General features: G+C 40.5%; 1 protein-coding gene and 1 pseudogene across 1 annotated transcript; both read right to left on the bottom strand.

The window, feature by feature from the left end:
* Window positions 1-604: 604 nt before the first annotated feature.
* Window positions 605-9,609, bottom strand: LOC146559017 (uncharacterized). The gene is made up of 2 exons (XM_085245931.1): window positions 9,549-9,609; window positions 605-1,344 (listed from the first exon to the last, which is right to left on the bottom strand). The coding sequence occupies exons 1-2, from the start codon at window positions 9,607-9,609 to the stop codon at window positions 605-607; spliced, it is 801 nt and encodes a 266-aa protein (XP_085102057.1).
* Window positions 9,610-11,092: 1,483 nt separating this feature from the next.
* Window positions 11,093-17,855, bottom strand: LOC146559016 (lysine-specific demethylase 4B-like; annotated as a pseudogene).
* Between the last annotated feature and the right edge of the window lie 56 nt (window positions 17,856-17,911).

Here is a 17,911-nt window from a genome sequence, read left to right as displayed (position 1 = left end):
TTTATTATTTAGTATCTACTGATATCTACTGCTAGCTAGTTTATTGTGATGGTGCTGTTTTTTTTATTATGTTGCTCTTTGTTGTTTGCTTTCTCTTCTGTTTTTTTTTCTCCATACAGGTGACCCAGGTGTTTTGTTTTTTTGTTTGTTTTTTTTCTTTCTTCCCCCCCTTCTCACCGTCTCTTCTCCCCTTTGGTTTTCTTTCTCTCCCTCTCTTTCTTTCATTCTTTCTCCCTGTCCTATCCCCCAGTCATGTCTGTCCCGTTTGTAGCAACTGAAAATAAAATAAATTCATAATTATAATAAAGGTCAATCAAATGGACCAATATGGCAAGGCCATGATGATCCACTTGGTAAAATAAATCCGCTTGGCATCTTTCTTGGCCTTAAGACAACAATTCTGATGGCTAAAGATCCAAACGGGACACAAAAAAAAAAAGAAAAAAGAAAACGGATATAAGATCCCTTGAAAAATTATATAATGAAACTTGTATGTTTTGGATACTTACTAAAACAATGTATGAAAGTAATGAGAAAGTGGCCACTTTCATGAGTAAATCATGTAAGCTTTATATGGAGGGAACCTGACAATGACAGGAAGTGTCTAATCTTTGTGCATAATCTGTAAGCAAAGGTTGACTCTAGGCACTTTTTTTGTTTTTTTGCTTTCATTTATTTGAAATTTGTGTTTTCTCAAGTTTTTTCTGTGAGACGGATTCTGAAGGATCTTCTTGATGGCATAGTGGATGTTGGTCAGAAACACTTCATTTCCCTTCTTGCTGAAGTGAATTCCATCCGGTACAAATATGGTGTCATCATAATATCTCAGGGAGGGATGTTCAACGATGAAGCCTCCAAAGGAATGAACTGCCTTTCTCATACCTGAGTTTAAAGTTTTCCTTTCCATATTGGTGTATTTTGGATTTCCGTACCTCCACACTTGGCGTTCATTGATGCAGGAATATATGATAGTCATGGAGGGGAACTTTGCATGCAGTTCAATCAGTTCTTTTTTCATTGCAGAGGAAAGTTCCAGGGGGTATACAAGTCCCAAGTCGTTGCCGGCATGAATCACCAAAATATCAGGTGGACTCTGTGTGGAAATCTCTGAATAAAAACAAGGAAGGACGTCATTCCAGCGCATCCCTCCTTTTCCATACCAGTGAACATTTGCATTAAGTCCAAACTTTTCTCCAAACATCTGGCATGCTACCCATTCTCCTCGCTTTATGTAACTTGATCCAATGATCCATATCTGAGGTACTTTCTTGGGTACCCCTCTGCTGTGTCTTCCTCTGGTTTCGTCTCTGTGTGGTTTTGAATGTTCTCCCACGATCTTGAGGTCTTAACATGACAGTGGAAGAGGCACCTCTTGATGTTCTTGCTTTCACTGCTAATTCTCTGTCATTTCTATTTGTGGTTCTTCTGTTTTCTGGGCGACAGATATCTGATATACACCTCTATGATGTCACATTATAGACCAGCTCTAGCCAAGCCGACTCAGGAGGCCTTTCTAATTTGTATGGAAGTGCATAAAATAATTTAGAATCTCAGAGAGAAAGTGTGGGGCGAGACCATTTAATGTTTTAAAAACAAATAAAAGAATTTTTAAATTAACTCTAAAGTTAACAGGCAGCCAGTATAGCAAGGATAAAACGGGAATAATATACTTCTCAGAGTACCTGGGTCGTTGACTCAGTGCTCTCAGTTTGGACTTTTGTCACTGTAGCTGATGCTGAAATGTTTGCGTGGGTTGCCATGACCACACCAGAACCCAGCGGTTGTAACTGAAATTTATGCATTATAATGAAGTAAATGCAGAATAAACACAAAGAATGTGTTTTGGAGTTTGTACATGCTTTGTCTCTAGGGGCCACCATAAATATACTTTTGTTTATTCACTCCACATAAAATGTAATAAATAAATTTTAAAATACAAAAATTATTTCAATTTTCAGCTTTCTCCTTTTAAACCAATTTAAAGTGAAACAACACAAAACACTGTAAACCACAACACAATAAAATATAAATTAAAATATGCAAAACAAAAAGAAGATGCACAATCTCTGTCATATACGCCTGGGATGTTTTTTTGGGAGAGTGTTTTCCTGCTTGGAATTGCATAAATAGGATTCTCTACATGAATAAACTTTCTGAATCCTTTATCGTGTGCAACTGAAAATAGTTGTGGATGATTACTATACCTTTCTAATGTGATGTTTTTCTTGTTGTTGTCCCTGGCTCGCTTTTCTCTCTCTTTTACTCCCGCTCTGTTCCTGTGCTACTGCGAGTGTAACTACCGCCCCTCCCCCCTCTGCTCAGCGCAAGTACAAGGCTCACGTGCGGAGTGAAGCGGAAAAAAAAGTGCGGGCTCCCAATGAGGAGCCGGCTGGCGTCGTTCACTTCAATGAGTCGGCTCTAAGAGCCGTTTCGTTCACGACCAACACATCACTAGATATTTGTGCACTTTGTTCAAAGAAATAAGTGTCTGAGAAGGATATCATATCTACTATTGATATTATTTTACTTTCTTCTAGACCTCCATGTTTGTGCGAGGAATAAAAGGGAATTGTGGGCATCAGTACGAAGCGTGGATTTTTTTGACCAGAGTAGATACAGTCACTGTTTATTTTCCCTTGTATGGTTCCTGTTTTATTTTGAACCTTTAGTCCGTATGCATTATGTATAGTTTTACTTCCACTGTTCCACTAGTTGGATTAATTTCAGCTGTGTTCTCACCTGTTTCCAATCCTTATTATCTAGTCTACTTAAGCCGTCAGTTTCTGTCAGTCGTCGACAACTTCTTGTGTGTTTTTCCCGTCATTCAGTCATTTATGATCAGTTCAGTCAATAAACCCCATGCACTTTCTCAGCAGTCTGGCATTTGAGTCCTCTCTTTCCATTCACCACACACCAGAACGTGACAATGGTCCCTTCTCTGTGTACCAGTTACAAAAAGACAAATATTTTGCAGACATCACTTCTTTTTTTGTTTATTTTAGTAAACTACACAACTTTAAAAACATTGACTTTAATGTACCCGTTAAAGGCAGTGAAGTAGTGATATTGTTGGGCAACCCTTTCCCTGTGTGAACACTATTTGAACCCTGGCATGTTTCTATTGGTGGTCTCCATTTCTCTTACTCTCAAGTCAAACCTATTAAACCCTGAGTCCTGCACTGTGATACATAAATCTTCAACACTTTTGAAAGTGCGTTTGAAGTGCCATTATACAGTAAACTGATATTGGTTTATGTTGTAGAGGGCAGAGACAAACGAGACCCCCACGATCATTTATCAAATAAAAAAAAATTTGTGGCACTTTGGATTTTAATGAAATGTATACTTTATACATTATGGCACCTACACAGATATGCACAGATGAGAAATAACGGAAAAACCAAAGTAAAGCACTTTAGGTGTTGAGTCATTTACATGGTGCCTGAAAAGTTTCACTGAGCAGTGGCAATGATTTTAATGTGAAGTGATGGATCCCTATTTCCCCTAGAAAAAAAAAAAAAAAAAAAAAAGGTGGTAAAGAGTGTTTTTTTCCTTAGGTGCTGATTTAACAGAAATATGATAATATAAATAATAGAAAGTAACAGAAATACTCTGTACAGTACTTGTACAGTAGCTGAAAGTGTGGGTGATGTTCAAGAGGAGAAGTGCAATGAATGTAGTGGATGTTTTTGTGAAAAGGTTTGTATGTGAATAAGACCAGTGACGTGGTGATTGACTTCAGAAGAACAAGGGCATGTATGCACAAAGTGAAGAAAGCTAAGATCTTTTAACATGTGCACAAAAATTTTCTCTTGCTCAGCTACGGCGAGTCTAGTTTGCATTGCTGGTCTGCTGGAGGAAGCAGCATCAGAGCTGGTGATGCTCTGACAGACTGAATAAAGGAAGGCTGGCTCTGTAAACACCTGCAAACTTGAAGCTGTAATGGAGAGGTCACTGAACACACTGTTATCCATCATGGATAATCCTGACTACCCTGTGCACCACTTACAGGACGAACACCAGAGGACCTGCTCTAACACACTGGTAATCTTTCATACTGTTAAATCTTTATAAAACAATACATCTGTTTGACAGATCTAGCAGAGATGCTGGTGATTTAATTAAAGATGAAAAAATTTAGACTGTTTGTAACTCTTAGTGTTCGTTTGACTTTGGGACCTGAAGTGGATTCAGTTTTGGACCCAGAGTACTCCGCGAAGCTCCTCACTACAGCAGCCGCAATGCTCTGACAATCCATCAAGCAGTGCGGCTTACCAAAGTTGTACTAAAACATTTTTTAAACAGATTTCTGCACGCCCAAATCGATTTGAGGTCAGTAAGCACAACCAGAATTCGTACATAAGGCACACTCTCGATTTTTGAGAAAATGAAAGGATTTTAAGTGTGCCTTATAGTGTGGAAAATACGTTATACAGAAGAAAAGAATATATCGCGATATATATCGTTACCGCACATGCTTCAAATTATATCGCGATATGAATTTTAGGCCATATCGCCCAGCCCTAGTGCATGCCATGTTAAATTAAAAGGAGGCAATCATCTCTCTGTTATTGTTAATTTGTTTCAGGTTAAGTAATTGACCCAAATATGGAGACAGTCCCCTCAACTTTGGCCAATCATACTTGACCTGAAGAACTACACTTAGAAGCTCAGACTTCTGGTGAACTCCTAAGTGTAGTTTCCAATCCCAGAGTCAAAGGCGTGCACCCTCCAAAAATGATCACTTTTTAACTCCTGTGGTCACAATTAGAGAATCGGCTTCAACTATTAAAAAAAAAAACAACAACAACAAAAACCCTTTTTATTCAAACACAACTGCAGCTGTTATACCTTGCACAATAACCGAACAAAAGCATGTCACTGTGATCAGAGATTCCTGCACCAACTCATTCAGTCCTGTTAAATGTCACCATAAAAAGTTACAGCACAATGTGTGAAAGATAGCATGGTGTAACAACACTGATTCAATATCTGGCTGGGTTTTGTCTCTTTTAAACACCCCAACTCCCTACCAAAGACCTATTTTACTTGTCACTGTGTTCACAAACCATTATGAGGTCTTTTCCACTGGTTTCAGTGGGATGGGGAGGAGCACGGGGGATGCAGTTTCACCAGTTGGGCTCTCTGCTAAATAGCCACTGGCCCATCTCTATATCTAACAGTATGTGTTGTACTTCTAAGCCATTAGCGCAAAATATTACACCATATCTCTGGAGTAATTACGCTGTAAGTTGTGAGCTGTAATCTGAAGCAATAGTAAATCTTGCTCCATCCTTTCATGAGCACAGCCGCCTTGATGATCACTCTCTACAAGGCTGAAACACGTTAATGCTTTTCTGCTATTCCTTGTTGATAAATGAAGCACAGCAGGCAAACCTACTGTGTCAATAACAGTGGAGCATTAGAGATGCTTAAACATGAACAGCAGGCAAATTAACCCTTTAAATTCAGCCGATTGTTTTAAAACAGCGCTTTCTTGCCAGGCAGATTATTTGGAAGGATGTGTAGTTTTTGATGTTTACAAGACAGGGTTAGGGTTAGTAACAGTTATGTTACTGTAAAGTCTCTGGCGACTGGAGGAGTGCATAAATATACCTCACCTGCAATAATTCAGTCATATCCCCTTAAACAAGGGGCAGAGCTGACAGATTGAGCTCCACTAAGTCATTATGGTAATACTGCTTCAGTGATGTGATTTACTAGGCAGAGATGTAATAAAAGCTTAAGGCTATAATGGAGCCTGTCATATCAACAGCTTGTCAACATAATTTCCTCTTCCACCTGCAATTAGATCCCAGTGCATTCACGGATTTTAATTTCCATGTAAGCCATTCAGCTGTCTGATAGTCACTGAGCAGGTTAGAGGTTTCGATGTCATCCTCAAGGACACTAAAACAGCTTTTCAGGGACGTGTGGCTTTTCCACCTCAACAATACATATTGTCCCCGAGACCCTTGTAGTTACAGCATTAGACGACGTTAAAAGACCAAAAGTTTTGTGCTAAACTACAGATGGGTCGGCATAAACTTTTGTCCTTTAGAGTCCTCTTCCTCTTTTTTTTGTTCTCCTCAGTTTTACCCCTGGCTGGGTTCAACTGAATAAAGAAATCAAACTCTAGAGTTGTTAAAGTAATTGCCAAGCTGGCACATCCCCAGTTCCTCTGCAAAGACACGGCAGGCACTTCAGAATGTTAATGGCCACCCTGATCCAGCGAGGGCAATGCAGACTTGGCATTCGCACAGCGAGCAGGGGTAAAGCAAGTTTGCATGTCTGTCTGTGTGTGTGTGCAAGAAAGGGAGAGAGCTTGTGCCCACATTAACGATTTGTCCATGAGACACAGATTTCTTGTTTTTCGGTGACCTTCTCCCTCTCCCCACTTCTATCCTCTCACCATTTGGGCTTCTTTGAAATTCAGAAGCTTTTAACACTGAAGAGTCAAAGGGAATCTTGTTAGTGCACCAACAGTGTTTTAAAAACAGGTTGTGCTGATCCCGTTGTGTCATAGGGGTATTTTTATCCTTGTGGCGTGATGTCATTTTCTTTAACAAAAGCTATGCTGACGTCAATGTGAGAAGAAAAAAACTTTCAGGTCTGCACAATCAACAAGTAAGAGCCCCGCTCTTCACTTCTGCTGTGATGGATTTGGAAATTACACACTGACAAGAAGCAGTTTACTAAATTTTCAGGATACCACCTGCCACTTCGTTTTGCTCATTCATTAATCGATTGAAAAAAAAATGTTCTGTCTCTTGGAAACAGATTTAAAGATCTGCAGGTAAAAGGAATGGAAAGATTTAGCACCTAACCCATAACAAGCTGAGTGTGCTTCTAAGGCTAGTCTGTTCACAAAGAAAGCACAAATTTTGAATACCTCAAGGTGGATTTGAGAGCATGTGTACGCCTCATTCAGCCTCCCTGATAAGTGGCTGCTTGCGCTCATGACATTAAAGGACACTTTGTGCAGAGGCCTCTCTACTCCGAGTCTTAGCTTGTTTTTGTTTTTTCCATCTTGCTCACCATTTTTTGTCGTGTTAAACAGGATTACCTGATTTACCTTTTGACCTTCACGTGTTGATGTTGCAAAAAAGCAGAAAAAAGTCTCAATATTGAACACTGCTACATGCAAACCATCGCATGCATCCTTCTGGTGGAAAACTGCCTGCAAGGAGACATGAACAGCCACACCAAAATACAAGAAAGCACAAAGCTAGTGCGCCTTATCCATGACTCAGGCTCCCTGACAGAGTAATATATTCTTCTTTATAAAAAAGAAAAGAAAGGAAAGGAAGGGGAAATAGCAAAATTCTTATTCAGAGGTAGATTCAGCTGGTCTGGATGGTTATTCCTGCTAATTACAAATATCATCTAAAAATAACCCAGCGAGGAAGCAGCAAAAACATGTTTCCCTGCTGTGTGCTTAATGTGAGGAGCTAGGATTCCTGCCAGCAAGCCGCTGCAGTGAGGAATAAACAGCGCTGGTGTTTGCACTGCCAATTATTGGAACTTTTAAAATCTCCTCATCTGAGGAGGTGGCAGAAGGTCGTGGATTAAGGAGACCACAGACCACAGAGCCAGGGCAACCCCAATGGCTTTAATAAATTTTCACCATTACTGATTGAATCAACAGGAAAAACTTGGGTTTCTTGAGGTTGTAAGGGGGGAACGCATCACAGCTGTAAGGCCAATGCCATGCCAAATCTGGCACTATCTCAGCCTGTAGTCTTACAGTCTACACTGTGTATTTCTTTAGTTGGCTTCCAGTCATGTTAAATGAGGACTCTCTGAAGGCTGGAATAAATAATTGTAAAATTCTAATTTACATTAAATAATTACAAACTTCCGAGATAACATTTGTGCAAATCTGTGCAAAAAGCTTTGTTCATTTAAGGGTTTCATTTCTCTACTTACATGAGATACTGGACGTTGAGAAATTACCCTTTTCAATTAATGAACTCTTTACCAGACTGTTTTTATTTCTCCCTCTCATCCTGTTTCTTACATTTACTGATGCTCTGTCACATCTTGCATCAGCTTTTCTTCTCTTTACAGTCAAAGTTTGCACAAAGTAATCCACTGCTGAAACACCAGAGCGAACTCATAAGAGGGGACAGTGTTGAGCTTACAAATACGCCTTGATCTCAACGCTCTTACAGTTTTGCAAAACTCACTTTTTGCTGAAAGCTGTATAGGACAAATTATACCACTGCACCAGATGTCTCCAACAAATATGACACTGCAGCTCTTAGCAGAACTAGTGAAGACGAGATCTCTGAACTGGTTTCCTAGCCAAGAAATAGTCTGACATGCTATGTTAAACCACACAGAAAGAGATTGCTAGGTCAGAGGCAGGGAGCAGCTGGACCCTAGCCACCCTCACCTGCTTAACTGGAACAGGTGCAGGGAAAGACCACGTGGGTCCACGTCATCCTGAGAGCTGGAACAGACGGAGTAGGCCAGGGATTATTACAGGAGAAGAAACAGTCTTTACAGGTGCAGGCATGGGGGCACAATAGTCTTTAGCAGTCCAAGACAGAGTAACAGTCCCTCAAAGTTGCCCGCACATTGGTACAAGACTTAATTTAAGACAAAGCAGGCTCTGGGCAGCTAAACAGAGTCTTTGGAGGGACTGGTTCAGGAACAGAGTCAATCATTAATGCGGCCAGTTTAACACAATCAGCTGGTTCAGAACACATATGACCCAGCTCACCCAGAACAAATGCACTTAGCAATGTCCAACCAGGATATTCACACATATCTTTGTCACTGGGAGCAACAAGACCATCGGTGCCAGCAACAACTGGACCAGAAGCAAATCAAACTGCTCAAGCAGAGTCTCCGAAAATATTCTTTCTTTAGGAATATGTCCAGCATGCCTCCACAAACCATCAACATTTTCCAGTTACAGGTTTCTCTGTTTTTTGCTCTCTCACACAAATAACAGCTGTGCCTCCTTTTAGGACATCTGAACTCCACCGTGTGCATAATTCCCCAAGGCATACCTTCACTTCTCACATGCTCTCGCTACCATCAACTAAACTCTCTCCTTCAGTACAGCTCTTCCAAGCTGAAATGAGGTTCTGGCAACATCTCCTCGCCATCCCAAATGGCATCATCTTCTATGAGGTTCAGCCATGTTTGCTTCCAAAGAAACCTTTGTTTGTTTCTGAAATCTACACAGTAGTTATCGTTACCTTACCGAGCCAGGCAGCCGCCTCTCCATCTTCTACTTTGAGACAAACTCACACTTAAGCCTTTCTGAGCCATCGTGCCATTGTCTAGAGCCTCAAAAATCCCAGCATGCTTCACCACCAGAGCTTTTGTTCACAGTCAAGCTACGTCACTACCTGACTGAGGTTCCCCTCATTCCTCTATCAAGGTCTTTTGCCATCTGGAATTTCTTCTGATCTCCTCTTCAGCCATTCCTTGCCAACGCATCCACTCCACTCAGTGAAATCCCTGAATACTCAATCGAGGTCACAGGTCACTTATCATTGCAAGCAAACAAGTTATATTTTTGCAACACGTACACTTATTACTGGAGGGGAAGCCTTTGGGGATCTTCACGGCCCGGGTGCCGCCGTCAGTCATCTCTGAGGCCTTCCTCAAACCGGAGCCTCAATTCATGTTCAAGCCATATGCCACTACCTACTAGAAATGCTGTCAAACCTAAAATGAGGATGTGGTCCCAGCTAGTGAATTGGTAAACGTTGGAGACGCTGACAGTTGGTGTAATATGGCAAAAAAATATTACTGGACCTGTACAGTGATGCAGATTAATCCGAAGAAGCCAGTACCTTCATATCTTAGCTTGTATTAGGCCATTGTAGTCAGCATTGCAAATATTGGAGCTTGTTGTATAACTGGGGGTGAAAGTGAAGTGAAGCAACATAAATTATTTAAATTGTTCACATCCTAATCTGTCCAAGACTTGAGTTTCCAGAAAATTAAATATATCTCTGACAATACACGACATTACCAAGCACTGAGCTCGCTTGTTTTTGTCTTTATTGGTTTACTTCAAGTCTCTGGATCTTGTATGTTTAATTAATTGTATTTGCTTGTTATGCTTGGTTCCCTATCTGAGTGCCATTTTGTTGTACGTTAAACTTGTAAAACAGAGATACCAAAAATCATTCTCACCCACAGCCATCAGGCTTTTCGTTTCTCATACAAGAGTTATAATAGAGGTATTCTTATTACTCTGCACTACTGTCAATTTGGACTTTGCCCTAATATAAATATACTCAATGAAATATATATTTGCATGTATATGGAGGGCCAATATTATATAAAACGACTAATAACTGCACTCACTGGACGTTTTATTAGGTACACCCTCCTAGTCCTGGGTTGGACTCATCTTCAGAACGCTTTCATTCTTTGTGCCAGACTTAACAGGCAGACATTCCTCAGAGATTTAGCACTTAAATACATGACAGCATCATACAGTTGCTCCTTGCCAGCTGCACATCTATGATGTCAATCTTCCCGTTTCACCACATCCCGAATGTCCCGGTGACTGTGGAGGCCATTTGAGTACACTGAACTCATTGTCATGTCAAGAAACCTGAGATGACTTTGTGAGCTTTGTTATCCTGCTAGAAGCCAAAATCAGAAGATGGGTATAGTGTGGTCATAAAGGGACGGACATGGATCCATGCTTTCATGTTGTTTACATCAAACTGTTTTTTCCAATAGTCTGTCGTCCGAGTCATTTTCACCCAGACATCAGCCGTTCACTGGACATTTTCTCTTTTTCTGACCCTCATCTGTAAAAGCCCAGCAGTTTCTGAAATACTCCAAAGATGCCATGTTCAAAATCACTTAAATCACATTTCTGCCACATTCTGATGCTCAGTTTGAACTTACTGGCTCATTATATATTTGCATTTACAAGTGTAACTAATAAAGTGACCAGTGAATATATTTGCATATACATTGACCCCCCAGTATTTAAACAGTACAATTGATAACTGGAAGGTGTTAGCAGCTCGTCAGTTTAATCTTAATAGTTGGTCTAACCCACAATATACTTTTTAAATTCTCTACAAATGCACAAATCACGAAGAGCTGGTGACTCACAACCAACTTTAATCCCAAGGAATTCAAATTTTCTTCATGGAGTTAATTTGGATACAGAAACATCTGTTTCGTGTGACAGGAAAAAGGGAAAAAGGAAAGCGTGCCATTTACAAATATGATTCACAATACAAGGCCTGTGATATATACAAGGTGACAGTGGGGAGGGAGGGGGGTCAGTTCATCAGTAGTTTTATATATGTAGCACCTCTGTTGCACAAACAGTAACAAAAACAAACAAAAGAAAACACGTAGTTATCAGTAGAAACGCATGTAATATGCTGGCATAAACCTGCCAAAATTAAAAGTATTAATATTTGAGATCGGCCAAGTTCGTGAATGCAGTTCGGCAAATGAACACAGAAAAGATACAGTACAGTAATAGAAAAACAGATAACATTTTACCATATTAATTTGTATATATACATACACAGTTTAAACCAAGAAGGGTAGAATATTTCCTGATTTTAGGGTTCCTACATAACGTGCTTATTTTTCAAACCTTCCTTCTTTAAAACTGACTGAACTCTTCTGCCTAGTTGGTGTGCCGAAAGGCGATAGTGTGACAGTAAACAGATCTCACTCTGTATAGTAGACGAACCTTTAACGGGAGCAAATGCAAAGATAACAATAAGCAGGTGTATCGGGTATGCTCTTAACGTGAAGACTTGGATGTTGAAACATCATTTATTTCCCACATGTAGGAACCCTGAGAACGTTTTGGTGTAAAAAGAGGAGCCGCCAAATGACGTCAATACATAAAGTTCACATCTGTTAACTACTGTGACACATCTTCACAAAATTTTAATGCATCCTGCAGACAAGTCTACTAGTGTTTGCATTCAACATGTTTGTTCTATTACAAATAATTCTTTCAATATTTGACTAAGACATTTAAATACTGAGTTCCCGCTACAATACACTTCTTTTTTTGTGTGTTTTGTGTTTTAAACCCCATTTCTCCATTTACCTCTTGTGATCCAACAAGAAAACACCCTCGTGAAAAGATCCTGCAGATGGATAGTGTGATACTTTTGTTCCGCCACACAGTTTCAAAGCCATGAGTGGCTGGATTGAAAAATAGATATCTTGTTGCTGGTTATTTGATTTTTTTTTCATTATTTTTTTTTTAAAAAGAAGTGAGAGTTTAAAGTCCATCGGGGGCCCCAAAGCTGAGAGGCCCTCGTAATAATTAGCTTCCCGTAGAAAGAAAATGGGAGTGTGCTGTTATTGATTTAATGCAACGAGGTATGGAGGTTGATGCCACCCAGAGACTTATCCCATTATGGAGGAAAATAAAGCACAGCAGCTGACTGAGAACAAAAAGGAAATCTGTATTTAATAAGAAAACAAAAAAAGAAAAGACAACATATTAATGTTAAAAAAAGCCTTGTCCTCTTTAGCTGCTGCTTCAGAGCAGGCTAAAGCACCACTGCAGACACATTAACTCAAAAATAGAAAAGTAACATGCATTAAAAGAGTGCTCGTATGTCCGTGTCTTTTCCTGCTCCTACTCTGAGCTCTCAGAGCCAGTGGAGGATATAAGTTGTCCATTATTACAGCACTCAGTAAAATCCAACACCATTAGCTTACTTCCTATTGGCTCAGCCTCCACCGGCTGAGTAATAATATAGTGGAGTTTTAATACAAGGGTTCGGGGCCATCTTCCTGAGGAAAATGAGAATGGAGGAGTGTCTTCATATAGGAGACGTAGCCGCTGCTGGGCGTGTAGCTGTCGGACATGTGCTGAGCCGGAAGGGAAGGCAGGGACGGGGCAGACAGCAGGGGATTAGAGTTTAAGGTGGACTGAAAAGGGACAGACTCTGAACTCAAGAGGGGATCCGATATGAGAGGTGACCCTGTTAAAGGATCGGTGAGGGCAACGCCGATGTCCATTGGGGTCTCAGCGTCCATTTGAATACCGCTAGCTGGGGCAGGAGCATCCTGCTGGATCATTGGGGGCTGGGACAGAGGTTGTGAGGTTAGCTGTGTACCAATACTGTGATTTTCTGGTGCTGGCTTTGTTACTGGAGCTTTAGTTTGAGGGCAAGGGGTTGCGTTGGTTGTTTCCATGGGGATATTGGCAGGGGCGGGGCCTGGAGGGGGCAAAGTCGCGGTCAGGCGGCGCCGTTTGGCTGCTCGGGCTTCGTCCACTGAGGGAACCTCTTCCTGTGTTCCAGGTAACGCCTGAGAACAGACCGGTACAGACTTAGACGGGGAACACAGAAATCACTTTTCAAGTACTAGTTGTTTCATCTACAGCTAATTTAGTTTTATTATAAAGTTTGAGTAAAACACTCACCAGTCGAGCTCTGACCCTTTTGGGTAATTCCTGGTTCAGCTGAAAGATCTCCGAGTGCTTGACCATCAACTGACTCTGGTCCTGAAACTCAACCTGGACAGATAACACCCACAATGGATTAACCAACCCACCCTTTCAATATTTGTACCTATAAGTGCAGAGGACACACAGGCAGATTTAAAAAAAAATGAATAAAATATAACAAATTATTAGAGGCTAAACCAGGAGGCAAAAAAAGGACAAATCACTGATAAAGCACACTGAAAATTCAAAACTTGCACCCAGACAGTCACCGGTTGGATCTCAGGCATAACAAATGGTTCCATCAACAACCATGTGCTTCAGTCAAAATGTCCTTGACCATGACTCTGACCCCTAAAGCTGCTCACTGACTGGATAAGAGCTTCAGTTAACCACTTTAAATGTAAATGTAGATTTTTAAAAAATTATATATATTTATATGGCGCGAAGGGGAGGCACAGCAAGGTCAGGGTTGTGGCACCGACTCTGTGATCAAGTGGAGGCGTGATTTTAGCTAATCACAGCTGTACTCTCATCTCTGAGAGGGCTCTCGGTGCTGCAGCCAGCGGGTTAACATGGAGACGTGAAAAGAGCGTGGAAAGATACAAAACTGAATGATTCTGTCAAGAGGGATTTGGAAAAGTGGCGATAAATGATGTGATGTCTGTGGTGGTGTATTAACAGATGTTATAACCCTGTAAACATGTGTCTGATGCAAACATCTGCAGTAAATATAAACCACCCTAGATCAGCCATTTAAGAGTTCCTTAAACTCCGAAAGTGAAGTGACTGGATGCATTCCCCATAAACACTGTTTATTTGCAAGTCACTCAGATGAGCTCTCATGGATGCACTCCCAAAATCAGCATCATGGCTCGAATCAAACAACCTCACTTTCCCATGTGTTTGTGTCCAAGTACATTTCAGGATGCGCTCGCTCTTGTCCCAACAATCCTCTTCGATCCCACATTTTCCACTTTGTAAGCGCTCTGCAGTTTTGCCCTATAAATTTCCCTTAAAGTAGCAGTAATTTGAGATCTCTCCACTTTTATTTTTTAATGCCCGAGTCAAAAACGCTCCACCATAATCTAGAAGGGCCGCCTGGCTTCTTGCACACTGAATCTCCAAGAATCGAGAGCCAAAGCAGAGGGTGGGGGCAAAGCAATTACACAGAACATCCCAAAGTTCACATGTTCACTCACTTTTGAGTCATGCTGCAGAAGAGCATCAGATAAAATATGGAAAATGATGCCCATGCTCACAGTCCTCACCTAACAGTCGATTTCTATTTTTTTTGCGCTGCAGCCAAGCTTTAAAGCTTTATTTAGAGATGATTTTCACGGTCTGGTTTGACTTGGAAAGGTTTATACATTTACACATACATTTATTTACACACACACACACACACACACACACACACACACACACGTTTTCATATCTTAGTGAGGGCATCTCATTGACATAATGCTTTCCCCAAGCCATGTACCCTAACCATAAAAAAATTTGCAGGTGTTTGAACAGCAGCATCTCAGAAATCCGACTTATTTTCTTGTGCACTCAGTTATTAAGAAACAACATCACAAGTTTATCTATGAATGATGCAAACTACAGCCACACACGCTCCAAACTCTAGCAGATGTGAGGGCTCGTGTTGTGCTTCTCTTACCTGGTAGAGTTTGTGGATATGTGGTTTGACAAAGGAAGCGTTGAGGATTTTGCCTTCGTGTGTGCCGACCACAACAAGCTCTCCCACTTTAGGAGGGCCACTGCGCAGACAGTCATGACTCTGAAGAAGCGGGAAGGATGAGCGAAAGAAAAAAAAAAAAAGTGCTCAAAACATCTTCGTGTTACATTTTACAAACAAGAATTTAGTTAATAAAGTCTGAGGCTAACATTTTCATCTGGTTGCTGTTATTAAATGTGGGTTGACTTTTTCATTTCTCTGCAATTCAAACAGCTTGTTCTGGTAGGTTACACACAATTGATTTTAAAGTTAAATTTGATCAAGTTTCTCAGCAGATTTCACATTATTAAAAGTCATGTTTGTTCATAACTTACAGCACTGACTCATTAAAGGTTATGCGAGTTTACATTCAGTCATTACGTTTTCATTTGTTCAGATTCTCAAGTTACAAAAGCATGTAACAGTTGCTAGGATATTTCTTTCAGCTATTTAAAAAGGAGATTATTTTTAACCCGTGTCGATTGCACGCATGTAGGTGTCTGCCTTGACTCCGAGAGAACTCACCATTATGTTTTCCGGTACAAGTTGTCACAGTATGAGCCGTCGTCGAAGTTGACCTCGTAGAACGTCTGTCTGGCCATGCCAATGACGGTGCAGTGGTAATACCAGGAGTTGGCGTTGCGACCTATCACCCTTTGCCCAAGGGTTGGCTCTTGTGGGCCTTTGGGTGTTGGTCGAGGCTTAAGAAAAGAAAGAAAAAGGGGGGGTTTAATTGGAAATATGTGGCTTCATTCAGCAGGAACACACTGCGTGTTCTGTCATTATTCCAAAAAGTGACAATTAAAACTTCAGTTTTGTCCTGGTTAAGCTGTAAAAAGTTTTCTGCCATCCAAGATCTTATATCCAAGATACAGTTAAAAAGGGCATCCATTGGTCTGGTGTCATCAGGAGACACGGAGATGTACAGCTGCGTGTCATCAGCGTAACTGTGGAAGTTCACTCCATGCCTCGTGACACACGAGGAGAAAAAGTCTTTATGACTTTTTCTCCTCGTGTGTCACTTTAAACCACTTAGGGTCAGATTTATGAAACGGAAACGGGGTATAATGATGTGCAACACCCAAACAGCGCTCACACCTGGGGTTAGTTTCACAATCATTACACTGTTTTCTAAACATTTTTCAATTTCAATACCAAGCACAAAAAATAAGACATGCTATTTTTTTTTAGCATTAAATATCGATGCAATAAAGGGCAGCAAACGTCTCCATATATATTTTGCCCTTTGAACAAAGAATTTTCAGAAATAAAAATGCCAACAGTGCTTTAGAAATACAGACAGTGCATTTAAAACCCACTGTGCCACATGGTGCAACATGCTAGTCAGTGTGGCCCTTACACTCATTAACCCTCAAAAGCCAATAATATCATATTTGATACGTGTGCTTTGAACGTTTTTGAGACTTCTACACGTCATCAGTGTGATTTCTTTTTACCCCCCAAAACAAAAAAAAATTCCACGACACATTTTTTAAGCAAAAAACAAAGCCCAACACTCGTTATATTCAGTTTATAGAAAAACACAAAAAGATATACTGGGTTTTTTTTCCCTTTTTAAATCAAACAGCTATTCCTGAAGAATGATTAACAGAAAAATATTTCAATATATGACTTTTGACCGTAATTTTACAAAACCTTTTTTAAAATCTGCAGCTTTAATAACTGACCAATTTTCCTGGTTTTGCACTTACCTTTGGAGTGACCTTTTTATGCTTATGGCAGGTGACAGACACCACGTAGGGCCAATCAGCAGGTGTCATGACTACTCCGGCGATTTGGGCACAGGTGACGTGGAAGGACGTTGCACAGTTCTCATACGTGCACTGGATGCAGGCGCCGCGGTTCTGACTAGCAACCTTTCCATGGCAGAACACACACTTCTGCAACAAAAGCAAATAAAAAGCTTCTGTTACGTCTCCATTCCCCTATAACTTCCTCCGCTTATTTATATATAAGCCTCCTTTGATGCTGACAAAGGAAAGAGTTGTCCAAAAGTTTGAACTGAAGTAAAGTAAACTAAATGTGAACTCTTAACATTTCACCCTCACAATTCCAACAAGGTTAAAACAATTAAAACAATTCATCTGCAACAACTACTCCAGTCCTCCAGAACAACCTGGCACGCCATGAAATTGCAGTAATTGTAGGACCTCTCATGAAATAAAGATGGTGGAGAAACCAGCAATGAAACCATGAACTCTCTTCTGTCTGATCTTTGATTCTGTTTGGTGTTCTTACAGGTTTTCACTCATTAAGAGAATGGCTGTTTTCAGTCTTCCCGTTATCACGCTTTTGGGCTGAGTGTCTGTACAGTGGTGACAATTGTGTCTTAAAACTGAACTGTCACTCTGACACTCAGTTCATTTATGCCAATTCATTTTTTCCTCCCTCCATCCCTTTTGGCATCTTCCATAACTTGTTTAGCCTCATTGCTCTTCTCTCCTTCCAGATCTCTTAATTCTGGTCTGAAATTCCCAGCAGTCTGCAAACTCTTTGCCTTTTCTGTGACAATTTAATATAACACATGATCCCTGCAAACCCACAACCATTATTTTAATTAAAGTCTTACAACTCTCAGTGCTGACTGCTCTTATGCGTGCATCGTTCAAACAGCAGAGAAGAAATCCCTAGTTTAAAGGGGGAAAAAAATCTTTTTTTTCCTGTTTCTCCTCCTTTATGTGCAGCTGTAATGTGGTGCCAATCAATAAAAAAGTAAATTTAAAAAGTCAAACTTCAGTTTTTAC

The sequence above is a fragment of the Mchenga conophoros genome, linkage group LG15 (genome assembly GCF_057382185.1).
Source record: "Mchenga conophoros isolate Kocher_MC1m ecotype Shallow Benthic linkage group LG15, M_conophoros_male_GT1.1, whole genome shotgun sequence".
NCBI lineage: Eukaryota > Metazoa > Chordata > Actinopteri > Cichliformes > Cichlidae > Mchenga > Mchenga conophoros.
The sequence above is the reverse complement of the archived record's forward strand: the minus strand, read 5'-3'. Positions and strand labels throughout refer to the sequence as shown.